The following is an 18297-nucleotide window of genomic DNA, read 5'->3' as shown; positions in this document are numbered from 1 at the left end:
ACATTATCGCGTGACCAATAGAATAAGGTTGTACATACACACATAGGATGTCCCGTAATTAATGGATAAAACGCAATTGGTAGATACACCAACTAATTATTATCTAAAACCAATTTAAATAGTTTTGTAAGTGGTGTATCTACCATTTGCTTATTGTCTATTAATTACACTCTGTAAAAATCACAATATATTGAACCTCAATAGCTAGTACGATTAGTTGCTGATTCAACATAAAGAGGTCATGAGATCAAACCCAACCTATTGGACTATTGTCGTACCCACTCCTAACCAAGCCTTTTTATAGATTGACAAGTTAGCCTTACTTCCATATCACTTGATGTTAAGCGGCGATGCAATCTAAGATGGAAGCGGGCTAACTTGGTAGAGGTCATCGTACCGGAACACTAAATTGTCTGGCGGTACATCTTTACCGATAGGGTGGTAACTAGTCACCAGACCAGAACTGAGCCAATTTAGAAGAAGCCTAAACTAACCCGAAATGGGTATCGAAACCATTACCAACTGTGCCAAAAAGGTCACTGGCAACTGTTTGACTTCGACTATTTTTGACTATTGACTCCGCAGCAATAACTAACCAATGATATTGATAGTGACCAGAAGGGCTATTCTGTAACGATGTTTTGTATAATTTCGAGTGTATCGATCCATCCATCATTCTCTTTCTATAGTATGATGTTATACTGAGAATATAGGTGAATTCGAAACTCGCACTTTTTAACCGACTTCCAAAAAGGAGGAGGTTCTACGTTCGGCTGTATGTATGTTTTTTTTTTTTTTTTTTTTTTTATGTATGTCCAGCGATAATTCCGTCAATTATGGACCGATTTTAAAAATTCTTTTTTTGTTTTGAAGGGTTTACTTCCAGGGTGGTCCCATTTTTTTCATGTCAGGATCTGATGGTGGCATCCTGGAGAAATTGAGGGGAACTTTTGAAAGTTGTAGAGACGGCTAGTGCGTTTGTTAGTGTTTCCATAAGGTATTTTAAACCACTACAACTTTATGAAGGTTTGGAGTTGGTCTGATGATGGAGCCGAAACACAGACGATGGAACTCGTCAACGATTTACAGCAGTCACCTTTTGTTTGGGCTTGATTAATTTGTATTGATGAGTACTTTCCACCTGTATGGGTTGTGACTGTATTAAGGGTCTAGTGATGAAGACGATGGACAATGAAGAGAACTCCTCGACGGTTCACAGTAGCTACCTTGTGTTTGGACTTGATAAATTTGTGTTGATGAGAACTTTCCACCTAGATGGATTGTGACTGTATTAAGGGTCTGATGAGGAAGACGAGGGACAGTGAAGAGAACTCCTCGACGGTTCACAGTAGCTACCTTGTGTTTGGACTTGATAAATTTGTGTTGATGAGAACTTTCCACCTAGATGGATTGTGACTGTATTAAGGGTCTGATGAGGAAGACGAGGGACAGTGAAGAGAACTCCTCGACGGTTCACAGTAGCTACCTTGTGTTTGGACTTGATAAATTTGAATTGATGAGAACTTTCCACCTAGATGGATTGTGACTGTATTAAGGGTCTGGTGATGAAGACGATGGACAGTGAAGAGAACTCCTCGACGGTTCACAGTAGCTACCTTGTGTTTGGACTTGATAAATTTGTGTTGATGAGAACTTTCCACCTAGATGGATTGTGACTGTATTAAGGGTCTGATGAGGAAGACGAGGGACAGTGAAGAGAACTCCTCGACGGTTCACAGTAGCTACCTTGTGTTTGGACTTGATAAATTTGAATTGATGAGAACTTTCCACCTAGATGGATTGTGACTGTATTAAGGGTCTGGTGATGAAGACGAAGCACAGTGAAGAGAACTCCTCGACGGCTCATAGTAGCTACCTTGGGTTTGGACTTGATAATTTTGTATTGATAAGAACTTTCCATTTAGATAGGTTGTGACTGTACACACGCAGTAGGTATGCTAACACTAAAAATAAAAAAATAAAAATTTTAATAAAAAAAATTCAACCGACTTCCAAGTCAAAAAATAACTAACTAAAAAGCAAAAAATAACATCTTACCTATGTGCTACCTTCTGATCAGTTTGAAGGCGGTGCCAAGCCAGTGATGTTTTAATTAAACACCATTTAACTACAAAATTTCTGTGGTTCTTTCAGAAACAGCTTTAATTAAAACACAACACTGGCTTGGCACCGCCTTCAAACTGATCAGAAGGTAGCACATAGGTAAGATGTTATTTTTTGCTTTTTAGTTAGTTATTTTTTGACTTGGAAGTCGGTTGAATTTTTTTTATTAAATTTTTTTAAATTACAATGTAAAATTAGTCATAAATTTTATAATAAAGTATATTCACCACATCTTTTATAATATGTCTAATAATCTAATTCTATTTCAACTAATCGGAAATGAATAAGTGGGTACAACAATATTCAAACGGGCGTGGATCGAACCACAACCTCTCGGTGATGATTCCGACGCCATTACTGTTGGGCTATTAAAAACCTCAGAATCATCCATCATGACCTATGGTTCCGAGACTTGGTCGCTAACTATGGCCCTCATAAGAAGGCTCAGAGTCACATAGGATTGGAACGAGCGATGGAACGAGCTATGTTAGGAGTATCTCTGCGTGATCGAATCAGAAATGAGGAGATCCGCTTCTGTCACCCTATGTCGAGCTATGTCGGTGACCAAAGTCACCGACATAGCTCGACGAATTGCGAAGCTGAAGTGGCAATAGGCGGGGCACATAGTTCGAAAAGCCGATGGACGCTCGGGTCCCAAAGTGATGGGATGACCCCGCACTACTGAGCGTAGTGTTGGCCGACCCCCCACCAGGTAGACTGACGACACCAAGCGAGTCGCAGGGATTCGCTGGATGCAGGTGGCTCAGTATCGTGATGTTTGGAAGTCCCTACAAAAGGCCTATGTCCTGCGGTGGACGTCCATCGGCTGATATGATGATGATGATTAAAAAGCTAATTAAAATACGTCACCTTTTGTCCGACATCGCCGATAGTAGTAGAAGACTATTACTAACAGAGAAACTACAACGCATCCGCAGAAGGACCAAAGTAACTGCAACAAAGGAAAACATATTAAAAAAAAATTAAAGATGAAGAACCTTTCTTGTATTAATATGCATTGAATTTCTTTACTCTGTTCTGAAGTTGCAACATGCCTAACTGCACAAGTATTATAACTCTGCTGGGATATGTTTTTGTACACTACAGTCTAATAAACATGTCAACAAATATCCTACAACCTTCTTCGTATTATGGTCTTAAAACGTGCCAAGTTTCATTTGAATTCATTCAGTAGTTTCAGCGTGATGAACAAAAAAACACGGACAGAAAGACAGACAGACAGACAAAAAATCGAAGTAAAATGTTTTTAGCTCCAGCATCGATTATATAATGCCCCCCAAAAAGAATTTTCAAAATATTTTCAATGGACTGCCGCATACACAACATTTATTAACGTTTTAGTTGCAATTAAAACAACAATGTTAAGTAATTTCAAGGTTTTTATAGAAAACTATTGATTGAATATTTCACATAACTTGTCGTATTGGACTAATTTATTAAAAAAAAACATACACCACATCATAAACGTTTGTCTTCTTTGAAGTTGATTTAAAGTATTTAATATACTTAGCAACCTTATGTGAAGCTATCAATAACAGTAGCTGACCTCATGATTAAGGTCAACAACCTTTATCCATTATCACATATTAGGTAGCCTATCTGTCTATAACACCTGTTACAATACTACATACATATAATGAAACAACTAGTACTCAGTGGCGCGCACTCCATAGATACAAAGGTGCACTGCCTACCCTGGGGACTACGAGCTATACAAGAGTATTCAATTTGAATACTTTATATGTTTCCAGACTCCTGCTCAGCAGTGAGCCAAATTTGGGTTGATAAGGATGATAATGATGATGTATATATTGTGCATACCCTAGTAAAATCTTGTGTACGCCACTGGAAGTACTATTCAAATTCCTTTGTCTGGGTTTTGTCTGTCCATCATGTTTAGCTTAGTGACAGACTGACTACCAAAGATATAATTTATATGTTATAGCAATAACACTGCTTTTGCGTGCCTAATTTTTTTATAGTTTGCATTTCCGTTTGGTCATCATACTTTACTAATTTGCAACAATGTATTCAATTGAAGAGCCGTGATAGCCAAGTGGATATGACCATTGCCTCCGATTCCGGAGGGTGTGGGCTTGAATCCGGTCTGGGGCATGCACCTCCAACTTTTCAGTTGTGTGCATTTTAAGAAATTAAATATCACATGTCTCAAACGGTGAAGGAAAAACATCGTGAGAAAATCTGCATACCAGAGAATTTTCTTAATTCTCTGTGTGTGCGAAGTCTGCCAATCCACATTGGGCCAATGTGGTGGACTATTGGCCTAACCCTTCTGCTAAACAGTGAGCTGATTATAAGTTGTTAATGATGAAATTCATATTATTTTAACTTATAAAATTGTTTACTGTAAAAGACTTTACCATTTGTTGCGTATTAGGCCTGCAGGACCATTGTTTGAAGGAGTGTGAGGGTTGGATAATTTGTAAAGAATAAAAAAAAAAAAAGTTGAGTTGTGAAAATTTCCTCTCTTGAGCACGTAGTTTTTCATGTACTAGTAACGCATCTAACAGTATTTAAATTTTAATATCATTGTCTACATGCGATTCCGAATCGAATGATACCTCAACCATAGTTATAGGAGAAGAGATAAAGTTTTGATTTTGACTTAAAAGGCACTTGTTAACTAGAGTAAATAGAGAATAATTGATTTTTTTTACTCAATGAATTCTACTGAGGTCTGAACAGATACTTAAAGGGTATCTGTGTCAAAAATTTAAAATATTAACATTTTTAAAGGGTACAGACTAGGTTATATTAGCTCTTTTAGGATATTCGATAAAAACTCTTGAAGCGCGATATAAAATATAAAAAAAATATAATTAGTTTTATCAGTATTTAAAGTAAGAAGATTTGAATTTAGCCACACGATATCTTGGAGAGACCTTCTTCGGTACAGCTTTTAACTTCTTTCCAAGAGGTTCCGGAAAACACTATATAATGGAAAAATATATTATTAATATATTATGTATGATATTTTTAGTACTTCGTTCAAGTTGTTTACCTAGATTGGTAAAACTTTTGAAACACCTAATCATAGTAATTAATTCGAACATAATAATGATACAAAATTAAAAATGGTTTTGTAGCTCCCATTCTATCTTGGCAATACAATTTTAAAATGCCATTGACACTGGATTTCTACAACATATTTTATAATAACAACTTGATGTCACGTTTATACTACACAACCATTCTGAGAGGACACTCGAACTCAGCAGTGAGCCAAAGATGGGTTGATAATGAACAAAGTATTTCATCTTATTCCAATCAACAATCAAATAGTTTTGTTATATAACATTATCAAAACTGTAAATATACAGTATGTAAGTATACATAATAGCACATATATTTATATATTTAATTGATAAAGATGCTTAAACTTATAAAATCTAAAGGTACTCATGAAATTTGTTTACCATAATAACATAATCATACATATCTGTATGCATGGACTACTACACATTTCAATAACAAACAGCTGTTATGTCAAAATCATTATTTGTAGACAAAATAAACAAGCCCATTACAAATCTTGATAATATTACGCATTGAGTGATAACAAAATAATAAATAACTGTTAACTTTTCACAATAAAAATATTTAACTTCATATAAAGAGAGCCATGATAGCCCTGTGGATGTGATCTCTGCCTTTAATTTGGAGGTTGATGGCTTGATTCCAGGTCTGAAGATATGCATAACTTTTCAGCTAAGTGCCTTTTTTTATAAATTAAATATTTTATGTCTCAGATGGTGAAGGAAAAACATAGTGAGGACCCTTGCATACCTGAGAATTTTCTTAATACTCTAAGTGAGTGAAGTCTGCCAATCCGCATTGGGTCAACGAGGTGAACTATTGGCCTAAACCTTCTCATTCTGAGAGGACAACTCAACAGTGAGCCGATTATATGGGTTGTTAGTGGTTAAATTTATATTATTTTAACTTATAAAATTAATTATTGTAAAAGACTTTACCATTTGTTGCATATTAGGCCTCCAGGACCATTATTTGAAGGAGTGTGAGGGTTGGATAAATTATTTTTAAGAATGTAATCATAATTGTTATAACTTCTTTTAATTTTTTTATATAGTAAACCATCAAGGGCATTGCCACTGCTATTGTAGCTGCTAAGCATTCAGTTCACTAGGTGCAATACAACTTCCAAGTATTATGTGTCACATAGAAAATTCATTAATAATAAATAGTACAGAAATTAACTAAAACTCCTGAACATTTTGGGTTAATTGGAATAGTGATTTCTTCTATAAACCTTTCTTATTACAATTGCTTTAAACATAATTAGATCCATGTTACAAATGTAAAGCTTCATGCTAATGTATCAATATTTATGCATATGTGCATGAGAAAAATTGCTCTATATCATAATATATAGTATAGAGCAATTTTCCACATTTTCCGCAATAAAAATCATATCATATAATCAATCATATAATCAACTGGACAACCCCATGCACTTGACTGTCAACACTTTTGTACATGAACAATTGAAGAAGCAACCAAGGGTGTCTTTGCCGGTATGGTGGTAACTAGCCACAGCCGAAGCCTCCCACCAGCCAGATCTGGACCAATTAAGAAATCCTCAATCAGCCCAGCCGGTGATCGAACCCAGAACGTCCGTCTTGTAAATCCACCGCGCATTCCACTGCGCCACGGAGGCCGTCAAATTTGATTGTAATAAAAATTAAAAATACATAAACAGGGAAAAATTAGTGCAAAACTTGGATGAAATTATGTTTTTATGTAAACACTTTACAAATAGACACACTATAAATTACGACTAGCAGATCGAGATCTTACTTCCTGATTTGTTTTCAAGGATATCGATTTCTATTTGCCAAAGTCTCATTTATAATTGTTAGTTATAATACGACTTCGCTGATTATCAGCAACGTTTTAATTACTTTCGCATAAATAAGCATTTTTATTCAAAACCCTGAAACAGTAAAAATACAGAAAACTCTTTGTTCGAAAATCAATAATACTCACTTGATTATCTTGGAAGCTATTCGTCCATTCCGATGTCCAAGTTTTAACCGCGAACATGTCAGATTTATCATTGATATTATTTAAAAGTCCAACTACATCCATTTTCCTTTTAATTCACTTTTCATGGAAATAAAGGTAATTTATTTTTTTCACCACCAAGCTCAATTCGATCGACCACCAATCAGCTGTTCCACAAAAATTAAAATGTGCAAACTGCAAAAGCCAAAAGGCAAAATGACAAATTGACATTGACATTAACAATTTTTTTTTTAACTACTGTCATTTTTTTTTAATAATGAGCTTTATGGCTCTGGGTTCTAGTTCTTTTGAGCCTAAACTACTGTCATTTAAGATAATACCAAAGAATAAATTACTGATAATACTCCAAGGAGCCACTAACTGTAATTCTTTTGCTCTATTGTCTATGATATCTTTCTTCCTTAAACGCATTAAAATGTTATGCTTAACCTCCACTAATCATCATGATAACTGAGTTGATCTCAGTTATTGTCATACGGCTTATTGTCATCTTATGATCCGAATCTGCATGGAATCCGCATACCTATAGGCTAGCCACTAGACAAATAAATCGGACCACGGCCGGCCCGTCCATACGGCGAACGGAGCAGTCGCTCCAGGCGCCAAATCCTAGAGAGCGCCTAAATGATTATCCTAGTCAACCGTAGGCGGTACTGCGCCCGAGTGATTTTCAATTGATCACCCCAGAGTATGGTCGAGATCTTCGCGTTCCATTCTTACTTTACACTCATAATTTGTTAAAGGTATCTGCATAGTTGGATCTCGCTCCATTTTAAAATTTTCTTCGGATCGGCACTGAATCAGACAATCGGAGCCATCAGTCTAAAAAGTGATATTAGAATCTTTATGATCTTGAACTTCATTAAAACAATAATTAGGGAGCCTCTATGATATGAAACGGGAAAAACTGCGGTAATGAGCTTGATTGTTTAATACAATGTCCTCTACAACGACACGAAACGTTGTACAATGATTTTATGATAATTACAGAATAACCTTAATGTAACAATAACACGGTCGTTTATTGAACAGAATTTGTTCTTTGTTATTTTAGTGAAAAATTATGAATACGTATTTTTGTGATTTTGGGATTTCAGCAAGCTCTATTATTAACTTAAGTATAATATTCTGGCAGTTGGCAGCACTGTTCTCGAATAGCTGACATCTCCTAGGAGTACATATTCTTTGGGCAGCATTCGTTCATTTCATTCATCCAATCCAAGTTTCACAATCACAATTTCAATTTCAAATTTCATTCAGGTTCATTCTCTTATGCTTTGAGGTTGTAGTTTTTGTATTTTGATAGTGCGATTTTTAAAAAAAGTGTGAAATAGTTATAATTTTATTGTTTGAAAAGCTTTTTAGTGATATTTATTATAAGCCCAAGGTAAACTTATTTCCCAAAAAGCTTTTCTAATCGTAAAAACGTTAGATCACATATTTGACGCAATCAAAAATGGCGTCGCATTAACGCGTGGAATTTTTTGAACTTCCAGATGTCTCGATATCGTGAATGGGACCTCTCTTGCAAGGTTTACGTGGGTAACCTAGGTACAAATGCTTCAAAATATGAAATTGAAAAAGTATTTTCTAAATATGGTACCATCAGGAACGTGTGGGTAGCGAGAAATCCTCCTGGATTTGCGTTTGTGGAATTTGAAGATCCACGAGACGCTGAAGACGCCGTCCGAGGTTTAGACGGCACGTAAGTATCTCGACCTAGTTGCGCATAACATAATCAATAGTTAATCGTAAAAAATTGGTTGGAATGTATTGATTATTTTCGAAACTCACTCTGTACCTACTTCTGCATCGCCATTTTGATTTCTCTGCACAGTTGGCCTGGCGAAAAGTATTTTGTTTCTATTCAAAATGATTCGTACTTATGAAATTATGTATATGTGGTAGAGTTTTTTCTATTTTTGTACTGAAATTTCTAAAGCATCATTTCTTTATATCAACTATCAGGATGATAAAAACTAAATTACTTTTCCTTTATCATTTAAAATTTACATTACATAAATTTGCTTGAACATCCTAAGTGGGTATTTAATTACTACAAGTATAAAAATGAAACTAACCTTGTTATAATATTAACATGCACGCTCCTTAGATCCATTTCATTTTCAATGTGAAATGCTTGAGTCATAAGCGTGCTAGAGTACAGTACCTCCAATCTGAGACTGAAATGTGATCTTTGTTCTGAATTTCACTTGTCTTGGAGTGGGGAACACGCACATTATAATTTATCATAAAACTTTTCAAAGCATACAAAAGTCTTTAGTTATGTAAAGTATACTGAATGCAAGCAAAGGGAATCCCTGTGTAATTGTAACAAAAGCTTGTGATGGTAGAATGTGCCAAATTTTGGGTCTGCTCTGAACACTGGCTGTGCAGCAGCCATGCCAGATTTTGATTTTGCCAAGTCAGGATTTAGGAACTTTTTGAATGAAAAAAGTGGGTAAAAAAACTTTATAATCTTAAGTTATTAATTTATCTTTTGATTTGGATTCAGATCATGTTTATTCAACAACTGATGGTGAAAATATCCATAGAGATTGTATTTTAATAAAAATTTGATACATATTCTAAATCAAATTCACCCTATTTTTAAATAGTTGAGCCTTATTTGTCTTAGTCAAGTTATTCCCAAAAATTTGGAAAATTCTGCTCTGCAGTGTAGGAAAGCATTATATCCCGGTAGGGTTATGATTATAATAGCTACACAGACCAGAGTGTTAAAATATCAGAGCAGACTTAAAGTTTGTAGCATGCTATATCAATCATGCTACAATAGAGTGTCTCAAAGGTGAGACTCTCCTCGCCTGGCTTAAAAATCAAAAGTAATTTTTTTTCTGTAATAGTAACCATTATTTAACTCGCTGTATACCATAGTAATGTAATATTTTGTTCAGACGTTGCTGTGGGACCAGGATTCGTGTAGAAATGTCCAGTGGTAGAACGAGAAGAGACCGCAGGTATGTTTTGAATTTTTTCATCATATTTGTCAAACATTGAGATCATATTGTGCAATAATTATGGATGCCAACACTTTAGTTATGCTATGAATTCATATACTTAATATACTCATAACTATATTAATTGTATTATGATATCAATAACTAATGAAATAGATAATCATGGTATGGAAAAGTATTGGCGTTACATTTTTAACAAAATTTTAGATTTGAACTACCCTAATTCAATTTACAGAATTCACTTTAAGGGCACTGCAGGGTGAGGATTTTAAATGTAAACTAAATGTAAAATATGTTAATACTGTCACTTCCCTGATGAATTGAATTTCTGTCATAAACTATCTGCTTTCCCCTTTTTAGTTTTGGTTAGGTAAGTTTGATTTATGCCCTTTATTGTTGCCATATTTATAAAATAGTAGTATAAATTTTAAATAATTTACAATTTTTTTTCATTTTGATAACATTTAACGTCCTCCCTGGCTGGCCCTAGGATTATTTGCTTATATTTTTTTATTATAGTATAACATTAATTTCTTTGTAGTTTTGTTAGTTTAACATATAAAAATGGAGGAACTAAATGTGGTGGGTGTTGGAACGTTTGCAGGTCCATTTTATCAACCGACCACCAACACACCGACCTCACCACATCTCTTCACCACTGCGGCTTCTTTACCGATAAGACATCTGCGATCGCCGCTCGCAACTACACCCCGCCTGGCGATCGACTCACCAATCTACAACGCGCAACTGAAGCCTTCGCCAACAGCGTCCCCACAATCCTCCTAACAGCTATCACCTAATCCTGAGCCCCGACAAGCTGGACCCGTTCGTATCGAGTGCCACAGTAGGAACCTACGTCCTGAATGTCATTGCAAACTCCTGAAGCTTCGCGACTGCACACTTGCGTCGTCAACGAGACACCGGGCGCTCCACTCTTGGCGACCGCAATCCGCTCTCGAAACTCCCGGTTAAAGTCACCATTTGAAGATCACATTGAAACTTGCTCCGCCTCGGTATACAAACCCCCTTCGGCCTCACAGCAGCCTCACAACGAACGGCGACCAACAAGGCTCACCAAGTCTCGGTACTATTTGAATCCTTTACTTAGCACTGCCTTACTTTATACATGTAATATTATAGTTATAGTGAGAAAGGCGTTTCGGAGCAAATTGATGTAATGAAACAAAATTTTATACTCACTTTAAAATGATGATTATAGATATTTTGTACTGTTCATAAATTCTGAGATATTGATGTAGGGCATCAGTTTATGTAGTTATCAAATAATATACCTCCTTTACACTATCTCATGCAGTATAGTAACAACTAACGGATATAATTCATTATAGTTGATTCGAAATTCGACTTTATTATGGAACCAAAAACATAATTACTTAAATTGGCAAAAAAATTTAATTTGCGTCCATAAACTACGATCTTTAAAAAAAAAAAAGATAATTTGACAGGTTTTTTTGGTAAGACTACAATCGACCACCGATTATCGGCCGTTTTCAATAACCTACCCAAATTACGGATAGATAGCTATCCTCGATTATCAGTAACAGTCAAAACTATCTGTACCTCGTCAAACTATCTGTCAGTAGGTTATTGAAAAGCAGATAAGAACAGAAAGATAGATTTTCTTACCTTTAGTAAGCTAAATGGCGGATAGATAGGTTATTGAAAACGGCCGTAAGTAAAACTTAGTGACGTATTTTATGGACGTTCAAAAGAGACTTGTAATCACATAAACCAATTAGTACTGTAATCCACAGAACGCGAAGCCGTAGTCCCCGCCGGCGATCTTATTCGCGCGGTCGATCAGTTTCGCCACGGCGTTCGCCGTCGGTTCGCCGCCGTTCGCCCTCCGTTCGCCGGTCACGTTCGCGCGACCGTCGCAGCCGATCCGATAGCAAGAACAGGTATATAAGTCCCGTCAGACGCTCGTTGTCCCTCGGCCGAAGCAGATCCAACAGTAGGAACAGGTAATACTTGGTGTTTTTTTTTATATATAATTTTAATTGACAGTCACGAAATTGTTCCCCTAAGCAACGGAGGCGGGCAACTGACATCAGGTAGTCGTACTTGATTCTTTTGTAGCACCTGTTGTGTAAAATTTATACCTTTTAAGCCTTGTTCGTACTAGTTTAGCTGTTTAGTTGTTTCTTTTCTTTTTCTTCTGTTGTAAAGTACCAATTTGGTACTACATAAAATTACTATCTAGCCTACTTACGTGACTATTGAGTAATTTATCTTAACTTATAATATATTATTATTATTATACTAAGATAATGTCCTTAGTCGAGTAGCGTAAAATTTTGCTGCTTTTCTGAACACCATAAATTTAATCAAGTAGGTAGGTAAATAGTTAAATCGAGTCAATCCATTTTACTCTATTTTAACGGGCGAGTAACACCTCCCACCACGCATCCACGCTCACTGGTTCACTGGCTAAACAAGTTTAAAGCTGACGAATTAGTCATTAGTTGCTCCTAAAATCATAAAATGACACTTCACTGGAGCGAAGAAATAACTATGAAATTTGTTACAAAATATTTAGACCATGAGTGGAACTTCAAGTCCACAGAATACCAAACAAACACACAAACAAACTAATTCAAAACAAAGTGCAAACGATTTTTGGGCAGTAGCAAGTAGTTTAGTATGCTACTCGACTAAAATGCTAAAGTAGTATGAAATAAAATTTACATGATGAAATCTTCTATTTATATTACTAGCAGACGCCACCCTTTTTCACCCACGTAGTACTCATTCCAGTAGCAATAAGGGGATAAAATATAGCCTAAAATATAAATCCAAACTGGAGGTTATTCTGTAACGATGCTTTGTATTACTCCAAGTGAGTCAAATTTGAATTTGAAAAACAAAACATCTTTACATAATAAATCACTAGTAATTTTACACCTAATAATAATTTTAATAATCTTATTCCCAAATTAATGACAATAAATTTGATTAATAAGCTTATAACAAATTAGATATAATTAATAATGATTTAATAACATTTTATAAAAAAACAAAACATGATTTTAAAAAAAGGAATGCAAAATGACATGCATTTTCTACCTTCAATTTTAATTTCTTACATTATCCTTATCCACTTACTAAACTTATTTTAAAATAAATAGGCTTTGTTTCGTTGATATTAGTTATTAGTACTGATAGTATGAAAATATTTTTTTTTTTGATTGTTCAGATCTCAGGATTATTGTTCTAACAATTTTGATGTACAAGTAAATAATATGTCTATGGATTGTTATAATAATGTTTTTTTTTGTTTTTCTTTTCAGATACTAAGATGGTAGTTAGTGGTAAAGTACTGGACTATTTTAAAGATACTGTAAAAATAGTGTAAGACTTGTGTATGTGTGTGCTTAAGAATTTCAAACATAATTCTAGATACATATTTGCAGCTTGTATCATTATTGTACTTGTAAAGGTCATGAATTGTGATAGGTTTTATTGTATGAATTAAAAATTAACATTATTACTAGTACCCATTGTACAATTATTATAAGAGGATTTAAAATTTAAATAAAAAGATTTTAAGTAATAAAATGTTTTATTTAACAACCAATATATCAGATCTCATGTTCATATTCCACAACAGGTAACATCACAACCATAAATTTTAACAAAAGATTATCTAGACTATATACAGGACCAAATATTGATTTAAAAGTAATACTTAAATATTGACCCCTTATCGTAAAAGGACGCAGTCATGTAGAAAATTTCACTTAAAAACTGGCCAATTTTGCATTGACAGTTTTATTGGTAAAGTAAATTATATCTAAAGGCCATTAAATATAGTCCAATATTCAATAAAATCCCAAATTCAGGGCAAATTCAACCTTAAGGATCGAGTTTATGGTTGAATTTCCAATTGCGACTACTTGAATTAAGTGTTGTGTGTTGCAAAAAACGATGTTTTTTGGTCGCTAATTGTGCATCTACTTTTGAATAGGAGATTGATGTACTAAAAGAATCTAATTTTCACCAAGAACCTTAAAAATAGATAAACAATGTAATTTTTTCACTTTTTATCCAACACCAATAAATACTTGAATTTTTTTACACTAAAGTATAATCTTATGTACTAATTGCCTTTTTTAAGGTTACTTTGAGCCTTGCTAGCTTTATAACTAACAGGCTGCTGATTTCTACCAGCAAAAAAGTCAAAATAAAAATATGTCCCAGCTACCACAAACACAGTTCCAATAACATGTAAAACAGTCAGATTATTCTTAAAAACTATGGTTGATATCATAAGTGAAACAAACTTTCTTAAAGTTAATATAAATGTAACAGTTGTAGAGGTTTCTCTTGTAGCAAGTTCATGGACAGAATGTGTACAGTAAAATTGTGATATAATGTTAATAGATAGGATTAACCAAAGAGTAGAAGGTAGGCTAGTTGCTATGCCCTTCAGTTGGGGATATATGCCAAGGAATAGTGGTAATGGTACCATGTGAGTGTAGAAGAGCATCTGTAAAAGAAATGTTTAATCTTAATATAAATGCGAAAGGTCATTTATCACAATGTCTAGAAAATTGCTTGATGTATAAAGTTGAAATTTGGTAGGGAGGTAGTTCGTAGGTAATAGACATCCGGGCCGGATTGAGGAGGTCTAAAGGCGGACGAAGTCGCGGGCGTCCGCTAGTTAAGAATAATTACAATGCTCCTATTTAATATTTTGATGTGTCTTCAGAAGCCTCATTTTTATTTTCAGACATTTGATCAAATCAAATTATATGGTCAAAAATCAAAATTATAGTAATTATACAAATCTATCCAAGTAGAATAGCATTAATCAATCAATGTATTACTTTCATTAGCAGCTTGATGCATTGTGTTATTTGTAAAAGTAAATTATCTCTACTGAGATGATTTACTATAATGCGAATGCTTGGCAATCTAATCCCTAACTATGTATCCCTAAAGTAACTAAAAGAAGCCGTGATAACCCAGTGGATATACTTCTGCCAACGATTCCGGAGGGTGTGGGTTCGAATCCAGTCCGGGGCATGCACCTCCAACTTTTCAGTTGTGTGCATTTTAAGAAATTAAATATCACGTGTCTCAATCGGTGAAGGAAAACATCGTGAGGAAACCTGCATACCAGAGAATTATCTTAATTCTCTGTGTATGTGAAGTCTGCCAATCCGCATTGGGCCAGCGTGGTGGAGCAGTGAGCCGAATATGGGTTGATGACGACGAAAGTAACTATGATAGTTGATTCACTTTTACATTGAAAAAAGATGATTATTTGACCTGATATTTACTTGATAAAATATATACGGTTGAATTGAGAAACCTCCTTTTTTTTAAGTCGGTTAAAAACAATCGAGAAAACACGAAAATTATTACCTCTACTGGATGTTTTCCAAACTTTCTGAAAAGCACCTCTTGCTGCAGTCCAGTCAAAGCTCCAACAATGAGCATAGCCAGCAATATAGTAACACCCAAACACCATTGTAGGAAGTTACCCTTTCTCTGTTCAACCACAGTAGCACCTCCATACATTGCCAGTGCTACTCCAATGCTTATTATAACAGATCCTATGAGTGCAGTAGTTCTTGGCCTCTGTTTTTTTGCATACCAGCTCACTAGCATACTGGCTGGTGACGAGGCAGATCTGAAAGTAACAAGAAATATTTATATTGGCTATTGCCTATGACCAGATGAGGCCTGAGCCAGTAAATCCTAATTTGACCAATCAGAGAATTAAACCACAGCATTTAGGGCAGGACAAGTGGTTGGGGAACGGAAGAAGTAAGTCAAAGTGAAGCTTGACCTGGTCCACTACTTTTTTTTTATAAGGAATAAGTTTGACCATGATCTCATCTGATGGTAAGTGTAGATGTGGCTTAAGGTGAAATGTGCTTGCCTTGAAGATGCCTATTCACTCACATCTTAAAGATGCCAAGAATAAGGAAATACTGACTTCAGGAGAGAGTTCTAAGATGTAGGGATGGAAACCTACCCGGTGTCTTGCAGTGTAATGGTAAATAGAAATAGGTGACGGCAGTACAAGCTCAAGTAGCTCCTGTGCACACTCTATGAAATATATTCTGTAAAACACAGAGAGTAGCAATATTTAAGATGACCAAAGGTTAGAAATTTTTTCAGAATGGGTGAGTCTTTGCCTATGAGTTTCCTCGTTTGGCACTCTACAGCGTCCAAAGCAGCCACAGCAGAGCTTGATGGCTCTGCTGTGGCTGCTTTGGTGACTGCAGTAATTTTCTTATAAAACAGCATTTGCTTTGCCCAGCTTACTCAACTGGACCAGGAAGGTCTCTAGTATTGACTAATTTTCCTATTAAAGTAAACTTATTAGAATCATTAATCACCTTATGATCATGTGTAGTGTTGAGGGCACATGCAAAGCATACACATAGTTATTGGCCACGCTCGTTATAAAAAATAATGATATTAATATGAAATATTCTTTAAGTGGTATTCGAGGTGTAAACTGAAAAAATAAAATTATAAATAAATATATTTTTATTGGCTGCTAATTTTATAAAAAAAAGCTTGATAAGATCTTATCATAATTACTTAAAAAGTGAAATACTTTGCTTAAAGGTGAGTAGTTATTTTAGAAAAGCTTACCATACGAGATTTTAAAGTTATACCCCCTTGGAGGGATATGAAGAAGAATTGAAGAAATGTTACAAAGTTTGCCGTATTCGATGCTTTTTCCATCATTATTTCCATGAGAAACGAGCTCACACAGCATCCCATAAATACTTTGGCTATGTTTTTAAAATACGACATGGTCATATTTTGTTTTGCACTCAGTATAAACTTATTTGAAGTTTGGTATATTGAAATTAGACGATCTTGGTAAGTATTTATTACACGATTTAATGTTTTATTCTACTTTTACACATCTTTGTATTTGATTTTTGTTTACTTTGCGGTTGTCAAATGGCAGCCAGGCAGCCACGATTCATTTCAATTCTTCTATATAAAGTATTCAATTGAATCGTGGCTGCTATGATTACTATAAATACGATTGACATTTGACTTGACATCACAAATCATGAAATCACATCACAAATTGACATGACACTGACAAATGACAATAAAAATGCTTGACATTGACAATGACAATTGACAGTTGCTTCTTTTTAATAACTGACTTTACAGTTCTAGTTCTAGCTTTTTTGAACCAATTTTTTCAACACAATAATAATAAATATTATCGCGCATGCGCATCAGCGCATAGGCGCAGTGAAAGTAAAAGCGTTTTTTGTCTTTCAAAAGATAGCGATATTTTCGGTTCAGCCGTTATTTGTCGACTGTATTTTTCTCTTTACGAAATATATCGTAGCGCGAATCTTAGGCCTATTACAGAAAAAAACATAATCGATGCAATAGAATAAAAAATAAATATTGCCCATGCAATGTCCGTCCCCGACCCCTAACCACCCGACAATTTACTTATTTCTGAAAAAAATATGATAATTCTACTTTAAAAATGAAATCATTACTTTATCAAAAAAGGTTTGCTTAACGTAAGATCGTTGACCATACAGCCTGAGTCTTACTCGTATGATATTTTTGACTTATGTGTTGGTTTGTTTGTTTGTTTTCTTGTTTGTTAAACTTGTTGGTAACAGAGAAAAATAGTAATACAGCTTCAAATGTTACTTCGCCGCTTTGGTACACCGGCGAACATTTTGCCCTAGAATAGTAATAAAAAGAAATATTTTTCTTCAGGAAACATATTTTTATTAAGCCAATTATTTAACCAGATCCTTATTTATGAATGATAATTATTAATATCTCCATATTATATTTTTAAACGGGGGTATACCTGGATGCCCTACACACACTGTATTGACCGGTGGGCAATCCCCTTTATTAAGATTTTTGCGGGTGTAGGAGGTGAAGTAGGTGGCGAAGAGTTGACTACAGTGCATTCGATGTATCACATGTCCCGTCCAGTTGGCAAGAGGAGTTGCTGGCAGGATGAGACAACGAACGTTTGTGGCGACGAAAACATTCTCTATCGGAGCTTGAAGGACAGGACAAGGGAGAAAGGGTGAATTCATCCGTATCTCCCCTGAAAAGGGCG

At 35.1% G+C, this 18297-nt stretch overlaps 3 protein-coding genes and 1 non-coding gene across 15 annotated transcripts in view; 2 read left to right on the top strand and 2 right to left on the bottom strand.

Moving 5' to 3' along the window:
• LOC112052039 (neuropathy target esterase sws) overlaps window positions 1–7404 on the bottom strand; it is a 52476-nt gene extending 45072 nt beyond the window's left edge. For 8 of the 9 annotated variants that reach the window (XM_052881377.1, XM_024090933.2, XM_052881374.1 and 5 more), the window contains exons 1-2: window positions 7174–7403; window positions 2995–3076 (exon numbers count right to left, since the gene is read on the bottom strand). In XM_052881377.1, the coding sequence (XP_052737337.1) occupies window positions 2995–3076; window positions 7174–7275 (184 nt within the window). In that variant the 5' untranslated portion in view covers window positions 7276–7403. Of the gene's footprint in view, window positions 1–2994; window positions 3077–7173 lie in introns of all 9 variants that reach the window. The other variant, XM_052881372.1, reaches the window with a different exon arrangement.
• A 1033-nt stretch (window positions 7405–8437) lies between these two features.
• On the top strand, window positions 8438–13769 carry LOC112052043 (RNA-binding protein 1). Of its 4 annotated transcripts, none has more exons than XR_008250817.1 (5): window positions 8438–8599; window positions 8709–8917; window positions 10128–10190; window positions 10795–11274; window positions 11966–12112. XR_008250817.1 is itself a non-coding variant. In XM_024090944.2 (5 exons), exons 2-5 carry the CDS (start codon window positions 8709–8711, stop codon window positions 13506–13508), a joined length of 426 nt encoding a protein of 141 aa, XP_023946712.1. In that variant the 5' UTR covers window positions 8438–8599; the 3' UTR covers window positions 13509–13769. The 4 variants fall into 4 exon arrangements, 3 of the variants coding, with proteins under 3 accessions (XP_023946712.1, XP_023946709.1, XP_023946711.1); XM_024090944.2 differs by lacking the exon at window positions 10795–11274 and adding an exon at window positions 13502–13769; XM_024090941.2 differs by lacking the exon at window positions 10795–11274 and adding an exon at window positions 13502–13769 and having other exon boundaries at window positions 11966–12175.
• LOC112052050 (small nucleolar RNA SNORA53) lies at window positions 9312–9446 on the top strand. Its single transcript, XR_002887288.1, has one exon. It is a non-coding gene; the product is annotated as a small nucleolar RNA SNORA53 (small nucleolar RNA).
• Window positions 13755–17241, bottom strand: LOC112052042 (UDP-xylose and UDP-N-acetylglucosamine transporter). Its single transcript, XM_024090940.2, has 4 exons — window positions 16827–17241; window positions 16565–16686; window positions 15582–15849; window positions 13755–14700 (listed from the first exon to the last, which is right to left on the bottom strand). The coding sequence occupies exons 1-4, from the start codon at window positions 16995–16997 to the stop codon at window positions 14311–14313; spliced, it is 951 nt and encodes a 316-aa protein (XP_023946708.2). The 5' UTR covers window positions 16998–17241; the 3' UTR covers window positions 13755–14310.
• Between the last annotated feature and the right edge of the window lie 1056 nt (window positions 17242–18297).

This window comes from Bicyclus anynana, chromosome 4, assembly GCF_947172395.1.
Source record: "Bicyclus anynana chromosome 4, ilBicAnyn1.1, whole genome shotgun sequence".
Classification (NCBI taxonomy): Eukaryota; Metazoa; Arthropoda; class Insecta; order Lepidoptera; family Nymphalidae; genus Bicyclus; species Bicyclus anynana.
Note: the sequence above shows the minus strand (reverse complement) of the source record. Positions and strands in the feature narration are given on the sequence as shown.